Consider the following 17674-nt stretch of genomic DNA (forward strand, 5'->3'; position numbering starts at 1 on the left):
AAAGCCTGTCCTTAAGATCATCAGAGCCCAGCCTTGTATTCCCTGGCATTTTGGATTGAGCCTTGAGAGGAAGAATCACCCACTGGCCATCCCTAATTCCCCTAAAGCCCCGTGGCTTGGGCAGTGCCTGGGTGGCAGAAAAGAGCTGGAATTTAACTCAGGTGGGCTCTGGGGAGCAAGGTGACTTCAGCAGTGTGGAACTGTTCGTGTGCAGGCTGTGGTACTGCCCTCGCAGAGCCACTTGTGTCGGTCACTGAAGTGACTGCAGAAAAGCTGGAGGTTTGTCCATATCACATTTTTCCCCTCACACTGCACCCTATTCTAGTTCCCTTGAGGTCTGCACTAGCTGAACTGGAAGAAAAGTGGAAGCAAACAGGTATTATTCTCATGGAAACATGCTTTGCTGGATTTTTTAAAATCTAATTTTGCCTGATGTGGTGCAAAGAGCTGAAATACAATTAGGTAAAACACTTCAAAGCCTTCCAAGTTGGGCTTTTGACTTTTTATAGCCACATATACATATTTATATATGTATATAAACAGTGGTAACATAGAAAAAAACAGCTTTTTTAATGGTTCAGTCCTCATAAACCAAATCATATGTTTATCAAGCTATTTTACAGAGACACCCAGGAGCTTCCTCTTTAGTGTTGTCACTTAAACATAAGAAGCTGCATGAGAGAAGAGTGCTGGCAACTCAGGGGAACTTCACTCCCATGGAAAGGACTCCAGTTACCGAAATTCTGCTACAATTTAAGCAAGGGGTAGGATCAGCTTTGGGGGTCAATCGCTGAGGCCTCCAGCATGAACTGCACGTGCCTTTGAGACACCAATCTGTTTTCTGAATTCTTCAGGAGCCACTACAGGGCTTTTTTGGCCCGCAGACCTTTGGGACTTGCTTGTTGAGAGCTTTTTGAAGTGTACCAAGGAGCTTGGAGCATGAGGTGTCATCAAATTAAAAAGCTACAACTTCTCGAAGGAAAAGGTGGCAGCAGAAAAAGAATATACATCTACACATGTGTGTATACCCATACATGCAGAAAGTCTTCTAAATAAAATCATACAAAAAATGACCAGTGCCATATATTATGTAAACTCACAAGGTGTACTTTCAACACACACCCGAAGCATAAATTAAAAGAGCCAGAAAGAGAGACAGAGACGACAGCAAAACATTTTAAATATAGAATTTGCACAATTGGTATTTTGTTAAATAAGAATAAATAAATTCATTACATCCGTTCACATACCAGTTGTAAAAACAATAAATTATTTTATTTTTTTCAGTGCTGTGTTGCTTTTTTTTTTTTTTTAAACAGTTGTTATTAATCCACAAGATTATTCCCTCTTCCCCTTGTGATAAAACTGTTTCCACAGGAGGGCAGCTGAACTTAATTTCTTGTACACAGTCAAACCAAAGATGCCAGGCTTTTTCCTAATGAGAATATCCTACTTGCAAAGCAGATGCTGTAAACCCCACTGATGCTCTGGGCTCCAAATTCACCTAAGGGAGCGTGTCTCAAAGTCAGAGTGAATTTAACACTGAGATGGTTCCTGGCTGTGCCAAGAGCACAATTCCAGGTTTCCATCCCCTTGGTGCATTTCATGAATCCAGCTGTGCAACACTGGGCAGAAATGTAAACAATGATGTCACAGTGTGAGCGACACGGGATTCAGCTGAGAGCAGACCTTGCACCAATTCTTCACTCATCAGGAAAGTGGGACAGCCTTGCCACAGGCAAGGTTTGGAACTGGACTCTGATTTGGGAACACCTGAAAAAGCAAGTGTTGGCTCACCCTCTACCTGACATTTTTCAGGTCCTGCCTTGGTCTGTCCCCTTTGCCTCCTCACATCTTTGCCATGTGAATTTGCTTCGTTGCTACACTGGTGAAAATCACTGCAGTGGTTTGTTCTCGGATTTATTTCTAAGTAAACTCTTTCATTTTTAGAAGATATTTGTGATCTAAAGAAGCTCTGAATTTATACCCGCATATGGCATGCCTAGATAGCATCCAAAAGCTTTACTCAGCCTGCTGAATATACAATAAATTATTACCATGATGCAAACACAAATACTTGCACGTTCTGTCTCCACGATGACAGAACACAAACACCACTTAATGCAGCAGCTGTATGCTGAGACAAATGCTGTCTATGCTGAGACACATGCAATCTCCTGATCTCTTTCCTCTCACAATGGTTTCTATCTGTTATGGACGTTTTGGAGAGGTCCTAGGACATGTGTAATACACATATAAGCATCAAAATTAGATTACTTGGAAGGAAAAATAAGGCATTTCAAAGTGATCTTATTTTAACAGGCAGAGGAGGCATAAATGTTTACTTTCCAGCACTGTGCAAATCATCTGAGCCTTGATACCAGTTCTTACAATTGGGATCAAGAATAAATGGGGAGTATTCCTCAAGATGCACAGTTTTGCACAGGATCTACTCCTGAACAGAAGGCCACACCATTTTTGAAAGCTGATTAATAACATTTGTTGGCAATCCATTTAACAGAGGAGGAGGCCCTGCCCTTGGTACTGTTTATTTAAAACAGGGTAAAAAACCAGATCCTTCTCCAGATTTCACAGTTGGAGATGTAGCAACTCTATGCTGTTTTGAAATCATCACATGATTTTTGAGAGTTCACACAAACATGCCACAGTTGCAAAAACATGTTTGTGTCAGCCTGGAGTCAGACCTGCCCTTCTTGCTCCACACTCCAGCGAATTTTCCCTGCTGATTTCATGCCTGGGATTTTCAGAAGAGCCTGAGGTGTTTCAGTGCTCAAGTACCACTGACTTAGAGCTGAGGCTTGTCTGAAAATCCTCCTGCAGTCTCCTGCTCTCCTGTGTGGATGAACAAAGGAGTAAAAGATGGGGTCTATTTCATCAGTGGGCTTTTTTACCCTTTATTTTGGTACCTGTTATCTTAGGGTCTAATTCAAAGCCTATTATTAAAGAGATATTAAAGAGAGCAATTTTACCAGGGCTGCTCTCAGGCCTCCACCTGCACAAGGTGAAATGCCCAGCCTCAGTCACAGAACTTCCACAAGACAATAACAGGATTCAGGAATTGCTGCCAAGGAAAACTGTTACCAGCTACTGCCTGTGCTGTGGAAACAGTCTTATTGATATTGGACAAGTCCTCCACATCCTGATGTGGTTTGACTTCCTAGTGACCCCTCTTCCTCCCAAATGTGGTAGATATACAAAACATGAATGCCTTCTAGAGCTTTAAAAAAAAACCCCAAAACACACACAAAACAATTAAAAATAAAAAGACAAATAGTTACAAACTTTTGCTGGTAAGATGAATACCAGAGTTAGACACGATGGACAAAACAGTGATAAAATATTAACTGCTTGCTGTGTTTTTTTGACCTTGAGAGCCTCTTGAAAAGATGTAGGTACATTACACATTGTTAAATTCAAGGCAGAAGCCACAGAGAAAACACCAGAGAAAGCAGCTGAACACACCCTCAGAATATCTGAGTTAGAAAACACTTGATTACCTCACCTGTAAGTTTTGGTTCTCTAACTAGTTTTCTACAAAGCACAGGATGCCTTTGTTTCATGGAGAGGAGCAGCTCGAGCAGCTCTTGCTCAGTGACAACAAGGAGCCCAGGCTGTGACACAGCTGGAACAGGCAGGTTTACAAGCACAGCGTACACAAACTCCTGCAGCCAGCTCCTCCTTGGGTGCATGCCTGACACACACACGAGGAGGAGCTGCTGATGCTCCTGCTGTTGGAGGAATGGGGGCTTCCCTGCTCTGCAAGGCTCCTCCTGAGAATTTTGGGGTGGAAACACAGGATTTGTCAGACATTAATGATACACTGTCAGGAAATTCCTATCGCGAAAACGTATTTCCTTTTGTCAAAACCAAAAGGTATCACTTTTTAAAACCAGCAGCAAGCTCTTCATTTTCCAGTAAAACATCTGTGGCCCTTTATGAAGGATGGACCAAGTCCACAAGGGCTGCAGACATACTTTGGTCAATCATTTTGCTTATGTAATTTGTCTTTTGATTTCTTTAATAGAAGGAAGTGATATAAAGTGATATACCAACTGAAACATATTTACAAAACAGTATAAAATAAGCTACTGTGGGATCATGGGGACATGTGACGTTTCCTAAGGACATAACTGTAGCAGAGGTAGGTGAAAAAGGGGAGATGATTCTGTAACCTTCAAATATCCCAGGATCCTCCATTCACTAGTTTTTTCTTCTTTTGCATTATTTTATTTTACGTTTTTGCAGACACAGAGGGCTTATAACAACTTTAACGCTTACTTTCTTTGACGTATTAAGACCACCCTACCGTTATTTAAAGCAGTGCACATCTTCATTTGGTCCAAACAGGCAGATTCTGCCCATAATTAGAGACTGAACACAAGTACTTTGAAGCCTTTGCTTCTGTCTGTGTGGGCAGACCTGCCACCAGCACGCCAACAGCGGCTTACTCAAACCTCTCGGAAAGCAGCTCCCCGCCACCGGTTAGCACTTCTTCAGCAAGCACTGTTTGAACGCTGAGGGTCTCTGGGAGAGCAGACATCCCTTGGCCAGTTTGCCGTGCCCGTCCTTGCACTGCACAGTCCTGGTGTGCCAGCCCGTGTCGCACGTTCGAGAGCAGGAGAGCCACGGCCCCGTCACCCAGCGGGGCTGCGCGGCCTGCGCCGTCGCTTTGCCGCCGGCGGCGCCGCCGGGGACGGCGTTCGCCAGCTGGCCCTGTTTCTTTGGCACAAAGAAGCTGTAGCGCACGTCCACGGGCTGCGTGGGGTCGGTGGCCAGGATCTGCACGATCAGGATCTCCTTGGTGGCCGAGTGGCCCATGGCGTGCAGAAAGTCGTCCTTGTGGCTCCAGCCGCTGTAGTTCATGACAGTGCCGTTGATGTCGATGATGGTTTCCGAGGTGGAGATCATGTACTTGCCGTTGACCAGGTACTCCCCGTTCTTCTTCTTCAGGGCCAGGTAGGCCGTGAACCTGCTCTGGTCCTTGCTCTTGAACTGCCGCACCTTGATGTGGGTCGCCCCTTCCGGGATCTTCACCACGTCCGTGTAGCCCTTGCTGGAGGAAGGGAAAGAAGGAAGAGTGTCACTGCAACGCCTCACAAAGTCACTGGCATGACACAGAATCACGGGACCCAGCAGGCTGGAACAGATCTTTCAGTCCAACCTATGGACAACAACAACTTGCTTCATTTCAGTTCAGGCCACCTGGATTTTCCCTAAGATTAATTTAACCAGGTTCCGCTCTTGGCCTGCTGTGCTGTTCTTCATGTTCTCCAAGCAGTTTCTGCTGCACTTCTTGCAGATTGCTTAATCTTTAGCTTTAGGGACAGTTTGACGTGGGTCAGATACCAGAGGAATGAAAAATAACAGATAGCTTATAGATTTCAGCAAAGGGTGGGAGATATGAAATACGATGCACGCGCTGCCTGCCAAGGAAAAGATAATGAGATATGCATTGGTTACAGCTGTTTCTTGCTGTCTTTGCTATAATGATGATTAAGGAAAGCACGAGCAGAGGAACAGCTGGGTAGAGGTACCTTGGGAACATTTAAAAATAGTCTTGATCACCGAGAAAAAATTTGTTTACTTTGAAATTTATAAAGCCAAAGATTAATCATCAAGTGCCTAATAAGAGGGGCACCCAAAGGCTTCATCATGTGTGCCACTGGTTATGAACTATCTTAACTGGGATTTAGAAAAAGAGATTGAACTCTTTTACCGAAAGTGACAAGCATTCAAACCCTGCAAGCATGCTGGAATTTATCACTATCTCAAGTATGTTATTTTAACTTTACTGATATATAGAAAACAATTTAAAGGCTTTACATAGCTGCAAGCTACCAGCTGGACACTGGAGACGTGTTTTCATTCCTAAACCTGTGACAAAGCCGTCCTCAAAGTACCTCATATCTGAACGGTTTAATGAGAAAATACATGAAAAATACATAAAAGTGATGGCATCTCCTTTGGGATTGTTTAAAGAACAGACTGCTAATTTTGAGAATTTTTGGCTGCACAAGTAGAGGCTGCACATATTACAAATGAAACATTTGTGCTGATCCCCTGCTATTTCCAGCAGTTATGGGACAATGACTTAAAACTCCATTGATTTAGCACGTCCATAAAGCTGGAGCAATGTGGTGTGAATCCCAGGCTGGGGACTCTGCTCTACAGCACTGCACAAATATTTTTACATGAAAGTTGCCAGAATAACTCAGTTCAAACATGTCATTAAAGTTACAAAATCATTTGTTCAAAACCTACAAGCAGTCCTGGAAAATTCAAATTGTCTGCACGAAGAGCTGTAATGCTCCATGTGCACAGAGAAGCATGTGCAGATTAATTCCCCTCTTTCCCAACTTCTGATAATTTGGCTTTACAGCTTTTTAAACAAAAACCCTAGGAAGCAGATTTCCCAGGAGATTCTGTTTTGCCTGCTTTAAAAGAAAAAAAAAAAAGCACAAACAAATGTTGTCATGGCAATTGTCTGCAATGGGAAGTATTAGTTTTGCCTTGTACATTTAAATTGCTCTGTACAGATTGTTGAAGTTTATAGTGGACAGCAACAAGGGAGTTGCCATTTTTCAGTGGAGGAAAGATGATTTTCCTACCAGCACTGTCCTTTCAAACAAAACTGTACAAACAGTTTACAGACAATTAAGATTTCACTATTTTAATCAGGGGTTTATTTTAACGTCAATTACTCGCAGAGGAGAATTGCCCCAAGCAATTTTTCCAGTAAAAATAAATCAGCAGTCCCAAATCCAATCAAAATCATATTAGAACATAAATTCACCCTCTGGCCAGTCTCATGACACTTAAAGGCATGATTTGAGGAGTAAGATGGTAACTTCACGGGGATAATTATAACAAATCTCTCCATTTCCAAGTGTATCTATGGTACAAATCTGGCCTCCCTGAAATTCATGGAGCCCCTCTAACTTTTTTCCTGGAGCTTGATTATTGCCAAATCACATGAAATACATCTCCCACTGTCAACTTCACTTAGACATTCCCAGACATCCCAGTATTTACAAATTGGAAAATATTTGGTTTATAAAATTACTAATTTGGTTGGAAAGCAACTCTTTTTGGCAGAGGTGTTTTGGCATCATTAGGTGAGCAATCATTGGTTTACCAAGAAGAAGATTAGTTATGTTTATTTTTAAAATAAATTCACTCTCCAAGCCATTTTTGAGTGCTATTAATCAGTCTGTTGAAATGTATAGAAATAAAAGATCATTTCAGGAGTCAGATTTCAACTTCTGGTAGCTTTCAACATGCTATGTAAGAATTTGGACGTTATAAAATCAAGTTCATATATAAAAGATGCTTAACACAGTCACTGATTCTGAGTAACAATTGTCAACTAAAAGTTTCTATGTGTAAATCAGTCCTTTGAGATCTTGGTATCTGTATAAATGATGAATAAAAATCCCAATTTTTCTGTGATCTTAAGAATTGAAGAGGGAAAAAAATTAGTTGACAGAAAGGACTTACCTGAGGTTGGCCTATCAGTACTGCCCCTAATGTGGTGAGGGAAAACCATGGCAGAAGTTGATTTATTTTACTTGTATTAAGTTTTACTACATTTAGAATGTGAACTCTGAGAGAAAAATGGCTCATGGATAAATGCTATAAATATTTTGACTTTAAAAAATCCATCTGGAAATTGATATTATGCCAGTGGACATGAAGGGATATGAAGAGATATAGTCATGAGTAAGCCTATGGCATTTCTGATATCTCATCTATTTATCTGAACTCCACACCTACTCAGCAGTGGGAAAAGGCAATTTTTGGTATAATCTCTCTCAGCTGCTAAGGAAGGTGTTTACAGCTGTCTGCTCCTTTGCACTTCTAATACAAGGAATGTTTGTCACAAGATCAGGTGGGAAGTCCTCAGTGCCACTCAAACAGATGAGATGAAAAAGCACTCTCAGGGTGTAACCTGCTACTGCAGCAACAAGTGGGAAATGCAAAATTTCAGACAGATGCAGATAATTCTGATCCCAACAACTTTCTGATTCACCTCTCTCTTCCTTTTCCTCTGTCCTCTAGGAACCACAATCCATCTGACGCAGCAAGGTTTGCAAGTGGCATGACTTGCTCTTGCTGTTGGTGCTCACCTGCTTCACTGGCACTTTGTGTCAGAAATGAGCTGGGTGCAATGCTTTGCCTGTTCATGCTTTGCCAATTTCAGGATAATGCTAGGAGCCAGCTGTGCACATCTGGAAACTGCAATAAGCTACAGGCAGTGTGTTTTTTCCCCCATGTGAAAGCAAATTGCATTTAGAGACAGAAAGCAAGCAGAGTAACTATTTACACAACAAGGTGCACTTTGCTGTTGAGATCAGTACCTCTTTTTGGTGAAGGTTCCCATGACTTTTGTGCAGCTGGAGTTGTCTCCTCCACACACCCCACACTTGTCATACTGGAGCTTGGACCCGATGATGCCATCGCAGCCCGTTCGGATGCACTTCCCTCGCACGCAGACTGAGTTGCTGTAGGGTCGACACTCCGTGCCATCGGTGACCTGGGCAAGCAAATAAAACTTGGTTCAGACTGCCACAGAGATTTGTGGGTTTGGATCCACCTGGCAAAACCCAGTTCCTTATTTAAGTCACCAACTCGGAGCAGGTCGCCTCCCCTGACAGATCACACTGAGCTTCTCTAATATTGATGGTAAAAAAGAAGATGAAATGTGGCAAAAGGACAAAAGCAAGGACAGCTAACTTTCAGTTTGGATTGCATCTGATAGAACAAATCGACCACAAGTCATATCTGTACCACTAACTATCCTATACTAATTGGTTCTTTAGGAATTACTTTGGACTCTTTAAACATAGTTCAGGGTTAGACTTACTCTTTTCTCCTCATACTCTTTTTCCTCCAGAAAACCCCATAATGACAGAAAACTCCAGGCAGAAAGCCTTTTATCCACTACTGAAAACAACCTAGTAGAGAGAGGCCCATAATTTTCATGCATTCACATACTGAGATATGGAAAAACTTATCTCATTTTCTGGCCCTAAGGTACAACCACTGGATCAAAACCTTAAATCTGATCACAGTTAAATATTTGCATCACATGATTCTTTTCCCTGGTTGCAGGGAAAGATTTCTAAAATATGGGACACTTCTAAGCTGACTGAAATCCTGACTGGAGCTGCCATTACCTTCTGAGAAAATACCACATAATAACCGGTTCCTTTGGCTCGGCAGGTGAGCTTGCAGACGTCTCCAGGCAGTACTCCAGCATACTTGGGGACCCATTCCACAAAAGTCTTGACCCCCTTTGCATCAGACTGATAGCCATTCCTTGCTTCACACTGCTCTTGTCGGAAGGATTTGGCTGTGGAATTATTCACATCATTAGTGGCTATTTCAGACCACGCTGCAAATATCATTATGTCCATCTATTATTCCAATTTCTTTCCTACATCATTTTTAAGTTATGTCACACCACTTCTTTACTTAGAACTGGCCCTCCAATCCCTCTACTGTTTTAGCTTGGAAATCTCCCAATGGCATAACAAGCACTAAAGGCCTAAAGTTTGCATGATGTTTCATTTTAGAGGACTGAATTTGTTCGCTTTCTCTACGGCGTCCAGGGCGAGGTGTGGGTGAGGAATTAGGATATTGTACTAATGCAGAACGTCTTGCCTTGATAAATACAACCTGGGGAGGCCACAGTGAGCCTTTGCTGTGTGGTTTCAGGGCAGATAATCAGTGTTCAGTGTCTGTGGAGGGAGGGAGGGAGGGTGGAGCAGGAGGGCACTCACCGCTGGCGGGGCAGGGGGTGACGTTGCAGGAGCGGTAGATGGCCCGCTTGCCCGTGCAGTATCTCCCGTTGTTCCTGGGGGCTGGGTTGTTGCAGTGGCGATAGGCAAACTGAACTCCCCCTCCGCAGGTACGGGAGCACTGTCCCCAGGGGCCCCAGGATCCCCAGTTGCCATGGCTTGAAGCCTGAAAAATACATGGAACGGCAGGAGGTGAGTTCGTCATCCAAACATGAATGGAGCTGTTACCTCAAAGTCACTGCTAATGTTTTCCTCAGGTGAAGGCAATTCCTTCAGTTGGCTATTCAGGGATAACAGGTCTTAGGTACCTTCCTTCTCCCAGCAAAGTTAATTTCTATCTTTTATCTGCACGCTGATGACATCTCATTTGCACTGTGGGTGCAAAGCCAATGCTGGGCCTTGCTCCACCTTCAGCCGCTTCACAGAACACACCCACAGTTTCATGGGCTGCTCTCTTAGTTTTTGCTATTCCTACCAAAAAGGCCCCTTAAACTTGCTGCAAGGGGTTCAACTCCCAGAATATACCCCTACTGCTAATCTGAGATTAATTAAATCCAGATATTGTGATGTGTAGGTATTGCTTGGAATTACTGGCAAGAGATGGAGTTGTCAACTCTGCCACACTGCCTATGGTATTCCAATATAATGTAGAAGCATAGAAATCCATATAAAAGGGTACAGAAATCCATTTAAAAGTGCTGTTAGAAAGGCTGTATCTTGAATTGAATGGCTCCCATAGTTTAGAAATATTTTCACAAAGCTCTGCAAGTCCACATCTCTTCTGTGGATGCAACAGAAGGGGCTACTGTCTACCCAGAGAATTTAGAAGTATCTGAACTGTGCAGCTGACAGCTCTCATGGGGCTGGGGATTCTTCAGATATATAAAGTACACGGGTTCTTTGTCACTGGAAGCACAAATTTTTCTGATCCAGAAGTTATATTCTGGATTAATTTCATCTGTCCTTTTCTTCAGTAGAATTAGGGCCTTGGGGCCTTTCAGATGACAGCTGTAAGTTAAATGTGGAGATGAGATTTATCTTGGTTTCCGTGCCAGGTCAGAAAGCCATGTCCTGTTAAGTGCCATTTACTGAATGGGAAAATCGCTTTGTCTAGTTTTCCAGGAATGGAGGCTTTCCTTAAGGAAGAAAATACACTTCCTGAACCTCACCAACAACACCCCAATTACGAGCTAAAAAACCAAGGCAGCTTTCAATCCGACTCCCACAAAAACCAGCCCCTCTGAGGGATCACCTTTTCCAATTCCCCGCGGGGTAACTTACCGAGTAGTACTTCTTCTTGGTTTTGTCCACGCACTTCCCTTGGAGGCAGATCCTCCCTTTGCCACAGGGGGTTCCCTCCACGGCGGGCAGCTTCTTGGTGAGGCAGACCATCTGTCCCTGGCGCACCACGGCGCACCAGAGGCGCGAGCACACGTCCATGCCGGGGCACACCGTGTACTCGGCGCCGAACGCCAGCTTGCACTGCCGGATGGCGTCGTACGTCTGCCCCGGCAGCTCCTCGGGGCCCACCATGTGCTTCCTGGGCTGGTCCAGCAGGCAGTTCCCTACAAGAGCAAGACAAGGGGTTGTTCGCTTGGATTTTTGCTGTTCTTTTCCCGGCGGCGCCGCGAAGTCGTTCGGGCGACAGCGAGCCTCCTTCGAGGGATGGTGATGTGAAGATTCTGGTGGCATCAGGTTTTCACAAGGTCAGACTGCTGCCACTGCGTTCTGACCCTGCTGCTGAGCTGCCTATTCCCAGCCTGAGGTGTAAATGAGTTTACCCAGTTTACCCTTTTGGCCTTTCAATCCTTTACACAAGACTAGGAACACATGCCATGCTATTTATCCATTTGTGATTTAAGCAGCGAGCTGGACTCATGTAAGCAAGACTCAGTGCGAGCACAGTTGTAATTTGAGTTTTAAATCAGAAATAGTAAAGCTTCTAAAGGGATACCAGAAAAATCAAAAAGCACAGACTTGTAGCCAATGAGGCCAAAAAACCCAAACAAAACAGATCGAAAAATCAAAATTTCTACCAGGCTAAAGGAAAAATAGCAAAATTATTAGTATCAAAACTAATGTTGCCACTGAAGCTGGACTGCACTTTTCTTCTAAGGAGTGATACTTGGCTGCTTATGGAGCCAGTCTGAAAAGGATTATCCATTTTATACAAAAACTCATAAATAACAGGAAGAAAAAACTGCATGAATGTAAAGATTTGTATTTGTGTTTTAAGGTCTGCAGTGATCAAGATTTGTCTGGCACACTCTAAAAATGAGAATTCAAATTTATGTTCTAGGTATCTTCTGATAGCTGGGTTTTTTTTCACTATTGAAAACCTCACTTGTTGACATGCAGAACTATTTATTCAGTGTAACCTCTTTTACACTTCATGAAAGGGATATGTGGTCTGGGCAAGCTTCACTCATCCTCGGCCAAAATAACTCACCACAATTTACCTCAATTTGGAACCCACACCAGTGTTCTTCACTTGCATCATGGCTGAAAAAAGCCTATCTATAAAACCCTCACTATTTACACAAAATGGAATAGAATTTCAAGCAATGGCAGGGAGTTTAAGCAAACCAAATACCCCATTTCTCAATAGCTAGAGTCTTCCTTCCAAAACACACACTTACTGCAACTTCTGCTCTTCTAAAGACTAATGCCAATTAGCCCAAAATTCCTTCTGTGTGATGACTTGCAACCAAAAACTGTCTTGTTAAACCTGTTCCATTTGCTGACCCTGATTTACCCTAGCCTTGTATTTCATCTGGATCATGCTGAATTTTTAATGCAGACAAGGTGTGCCAGTGCTAGCTGTCATGAGATAAATTAAAAATGCCCTAGGTTGTTGTAGTGTAAAATATTAGAGATGTGATGAGGAGTAAGGTTTTCCCTGGAGCTTCTGGACATACTTTGCATATATTTGGGCAAAAATACACTTTGTAAAAGTAAACAGCAGTGGAAATCCTCTTGTGAGAAGAGAGGAAGCCACTGAAATGTGAGGGCAGTGATGGGAAGGCTGTAGCATGTCAATATTCAGTATTATACACTGCTTTTGTACCTATGCCTAAGTTTATCAAACTCCCAAGCAGAGCTGTTTTTCAGTATTTTAAAACATCATAATAACACTTCATTTCAACTGGAAATACAAATTTAGAGAAAAAGGAAAGAGAAGTCTCACCCTTGCATAAACTCATCTGTCAATCATTTCAGTTTCACAAGCTCACATAGCAAATATAGCTTTTCTTCCCCTCCAGAACACAGGAGAATGAGATCCAAACTTCTCCTTAACTGAGAGAAGTTGTGCAATCCCTACAAAGCCAGGTGCTCCAGAGGATCTCACACGACAAATTCAAAACTGAAGATAGGGAAGGCTCCTAAGGATTTCCCACAGGAAAAAAAAAAAAGTCTTTCTATAGCAGTGTCTGTGTTTGGACAGGGTGCAGTGAATTGCAGGTGTTTTTACCACCAGCTGGTCCAGCCTCCTGCTTGGAGGGCAGAGAGGGCTTCAATTCTGCATTACATTTCAACATCCAGAGCATATACATACTGCTATTCCCTTTTTTTTTTTTTTTTTTTTTTTTTTTTTTTTGGTCCTGGGCACCAAAGAACATCTTTGTGCCCTGGAATAGAGCAACATTGTTGGCTGTTGACAGTGCTAATTAAGCCATCTCATTATCTCTCCCAATGCCATGTGTAATATATCTTGGGAAAAAAAAAAAAAAAAAAAAAAAAGAAGGCGGAACAAGATCTGTGCAGGAAGCAGATAAGCAGGATATAAATTAATTAAAATACAAACAGTCCTTGTTCCAGGTTGCACAGAGCACTGGGACTGAACACACCAAGTCCCAAGCAACCATCCCACAGCCTGGTGGTTGGCATGACAATAAAGGCAATTAGTACCTATGGAAAGGCTTTGCTAAAAGCAGATGGATAAATGTCACTCTCCTCTGGACAAGAACCGAGCCTTTTCTTCCTAAATGTCAAACTGTTGTCTGGGGTCATCTTGTGAGCATTAAAAAAATGGTGATACCATGACAGAGCTGTTTATTGTTCTGAGAGCAGGCCCCAGGAGACAGGGAAGCAGCACCTTGATCCTCCCCAGCCCCCTGGCTGACCTTGGACGAGACATTTCCATTGGGATTTACTCAGCTGAGTCTCAAAATCTCAAAATTCATGCAATGCTGGTGTCTGCAGTGCACTCAGCTGTCAGGTGTTCTACTGCTGAGCAAAATCAGTTTATGGTGTCATTCAGCACCATTCGTGCCCCCAGTGCTGCTGAGGCCATTGATTGTCAGATCAAGTTTTCATATTGAAGTCAAATTATTGACTTCCACTTCAACTTAATGGAAGTTTGTATTCTGTTAGGACAGATCTGTGATTAAAAAAAAAAAACAACTGGGAAATTATAAATTTCTATAGAAGACTTTTACTTAGAAAAGGTCTCTGAATGGCTGATCCATCAAGAAAAGATTCCTTAAATATGCATTTGAACTCACACCAACAGCATTAGCTGTTATTAATACAATTAATTCCCAGAGGACTACAGACCTACATGATGAGAGTTCAAATTTGCTATGAATAACTTCATCATATCAATAACTCTTGAAGACCACACACCTAAATGATAGCTACTCATGAACTGAGGAGAAACCAGTTCCTTACACTCTCTGAGAGGTCATTCATGGGTGGTGGGAGAGTTACCTCAGTAACTCAAAAGGGAAAGTTCTCTTCATTTGTGGAAATTAATTTGGTAATATTAAATCAATGCCAGAGCAATATGGACCATAAAACAGGATAGTACAGATTAATGGATCTAATAAAATTGAGAGAAAAAATTAAGTCAGTCAGAGAAAAATATTTCAGGGAGCACTGAAATCAGCCAACAAAATATTTAAAAGCACATCTTTACATTCAGCAAACACACCATACATTTACCCATAAGCATTTTGGTTACCATAACAACTTGATCCATTCCCTCAATTATGTCATTTTTATCTCAGCATTTTGGAATTTGAGTGGTTTGTTTAATAACTGCAGTTGCTTTGGGAGCACAGTGAAGACTTTAAAATTCATTACAGAGCGAAGCTGAAGACTATGCTTTTTCATTTCTACTTTTGGAAAACAAAATTTTTGTCCTTATTCCCTGAGGAGTAAACGTCACATTTAGCAAATAAGCTGTCATAAAGTGTTCTCATTAAAAACAGAGATTGACAGTAAGCAGCACCATGTAGCTGCCACAGTGTGAGTGATAACACGTACCATGGCCATCATCAAAGAATTCTGTGATAGTTGCTGAAGTGCACTTGGACCAGGGTTTTGAAGCATCAATGCTGGTCAGAATGGAGGACATCAGGCGCTTGTCTTCCATGGAGCCAAAGTTCTCCTCACAGAACTTGGAGTCGTCATGGGAAAGCCCGAGCAAGTGCCCTGTGGAAATGAAACAAATTAATTAAATTATATGACTATCCAGAGTTTACCAGCTGGAGCTCACAATCATGTGAGGGAAGGGAACTGTACTCATTTATATTTATGAACAATTGACTTCTTACTGTTTCTCCACTTCACCTTCAGCAAGAAAAACTTTGTGAAAATGCTCTGGAACTGTCTAGAAAGGTGCTACATCTTTTTAAACAGCTAAAAATAAAAGTATTTAAGATGCAACTAAACAAAGGGTAGAAGAATGAATGGGAATAAAGCAGCAGAGAGCTGAAGCCTGAACTTAATGCTCCAAATGTTCAACGTCAGCCAAAAGTTGATTAATAAGATATGCAGGGCTAAACCAAGACTGCTTTAACAATAAGGACAAAGCCACTGCAGAAAAAAAAAAAACCTGATGCCCTGAAAGGGACACATTCTGCAAGACTTGGCCTTTTCTTTTTTCAGGTAAGTAAAGCCATTTTTGTTTGGCAATACTTCCTATATAAGGACAGATAAAGCTGTTTTTGTGCTGCACTGAGACACTGAATATCAGGAGGTACATGTCAAGTTTCAACCTGATACTGCACTATGCACAAAGACTTGCTCTGAAGAGATGACAACAGCTTTGTTTCATTCCAGACAAATGCTGGTGTTGAGCAAAACAATTCCCTGCTAAGATTATTATTTCAAACTGACAGATTCCTCTGACAGAGTAACCAAATAACCAGTGCACCACTTCTAACCTACAGAGCAAATTCTCTAAAAGTGTCTGAGCATTTAATACATTGTATATGTTAAGACTGCTCACAGTTGTAGAAATTACCTCACTGCAGAATGTTTGTGAAATAGGGCAATGAGGGTCTCACAGTGGAAAAGGAGTTTAATTTTTAAGTCTTTACCTTGGAACTAAACAGCCCTAGGTGAATAAAAAAAGCTGGAGCATTGATCCAAAGAGTTTGGCTGAGTAACATCCCATGGCATTCAGCACTGCTTCAGGGTGGGATATCAGTGATAGCTGGGTGCACAGCAGCAGCTCCAGGATGTAATTTTTCAGAGTGCTCAGCATTTTACAGCATCATTCAGAACTCTCCAGAGCTCTGTGACATGGAGCTTTCAGTCCTGCAGGGCAGAACTGCAGTTTGTCACAGCCTCTGGTACCACTCATCAATTAGGCCTTTTTCTGACCTGGAGGTGGGAAACTGAGAGGTGTTTTAAAAACTTTTATTCCATTTTCAGTCTCATGAGAAGGGTGAGACAATACAGATGTTATAATGCACACCATTACAATCAGAAGTGAACTATTTCCTAACTACAAAACACTGTAAGGTGTTTCTTGGCCTATCAGTTTTTGCCACACCATGCTGCAAATGCCTTAAAGCCAATTATCTAAAATTACCCCTCGTGGGTCCTACTACAGTGCATCTTTCATAGTTCTGTTTCTCTAAAGGATCTAGTCTCACTTGTAAGGCCACCCTTTGAAACTTGTTTGTAGTTCCATTTCCATCTTCTATCAGAAGGCAGTTTCCATCATCTGTCAGACTTCAAAAATTCTCTACAAGTTCATTTCCCACACCACTCTGCAGCACTTCACCCATGTAAGATGCAGTTTTATTCTCCAGACAAATCCCTTTATTGCAGAACTGCACTTCACTCTTCAGAACTGCTCATTTTCTGCTAAGGACAGCCCAAGGAAGTTCATTATTCAACAATACAGTGCACATATTCACAGCCTGTTAATGCTCCTGCAGCTTGGGCTGCTCTTGAGTTTCTCTTTCTTTTTTTCTCCTTCATAGAGACAAATAAAAAAAATATCCTTTGGATATGAGGAAGCTTGCAGGTAAATGTCAAGCTCCTCACTTTGAGCAGAGACATTGAAGATTTCTTTAGAACACTGCTGCAATTTAGCCTCCCTCCTCAGAAAAAGGCTGGACAGCCTCTATGGAGAATTTCAGAGTAAATAAATAAAATTAAATGCTTCTCAGGCCACTGTTCAGCACAGAACATTTCATCCCAAATACTTTGGCAAAAGCAGAGGAATCTGAAACAGGGTCATCTCCTGGAAAGTGTCAGGCTAATGGATTCACCTTCAATGAGAGAGCAGGGTAACTTCTCTGCTTTACAGTGATAAATGGGGTGAGCTGAGGACACACCTCATTAGCAGCATCTACTTTGTCATATTAAATCAGGCCATTGTTCCACTGCCTGACAAAAACCAAGTCACTTACTTGGCAGACTTCAGCCTCTTGGAGGAGAAGCTTCCCAAAGTATTTGTGAGTCTCCCTTGTTATGTTTAAAATTTTCAAAAATAATTGAAAAAACCCATCATGACAAGGAAAGAAGCAGTAAGTAGTGAATAATTTCCAAAATACATAATTCTGATTGTCAGTGTCTGGGCTTCTAAATTAGCCCCCAGTGATGTTAATGAG

The 17674-nt window shown here is 42.1% G+C and overlaps 1 protein-coding gene across 1 annotated transcript in view; it reads right to left on the bottom strand.

Annotated features, from left to right (window-relative positions):
• Nucleotides 1–546: 546 nt before the first annotated feature.
• The window catches only part of ADAMTS5 (ADAM metallopeptidase with thrombospondin type 1 motif 5), a 36865-nt gene continuing 19737 nt past the window's right edge, over nt 547–17674 (bottom strand). Inside the window, exons 3-8 of the mRNA XM_041420854.1 lie at nt 15090–15257; nt 11103–11386; nt 9804–9987; nt 9198–9373; nt 8379–8554; nt 547–5074 (exon numbers count right to left, since the gene is read on the bottom strand). Coding sequence (XP_041276788.1) covers nt 4504–5074; nt 8379–8554; nt 9198–9373; nt 9804–9987; nt 11103–11386; nt 15090–15257 — 1559 coding nt within the window. The 3' untranslated portion in view covers nt 547–4503. The remainder of the gene's footprint in view (nt 5075–8378; nt 8555–9197; nt 9374–9803; nt 9988–11102; nt 11387–15089; nt 15258–17674) is intronic.

This window comes from Onychostruthus taczanowskii, unplaced genomic scaffold (genome assembly GCF_017590055.1).
Source record: "Onychostruthus taczanowskii isolate IOZ18803 unplaced genomic scaffold, ASM1759005v1 scaffold67, whole genome shotgun sequence".
NCBI lineage: Eukaryota > Metazoa > Chordata > Aves > Passeriformes > Passeridae > Onychostruthus > Onychostruthus taczanowskii.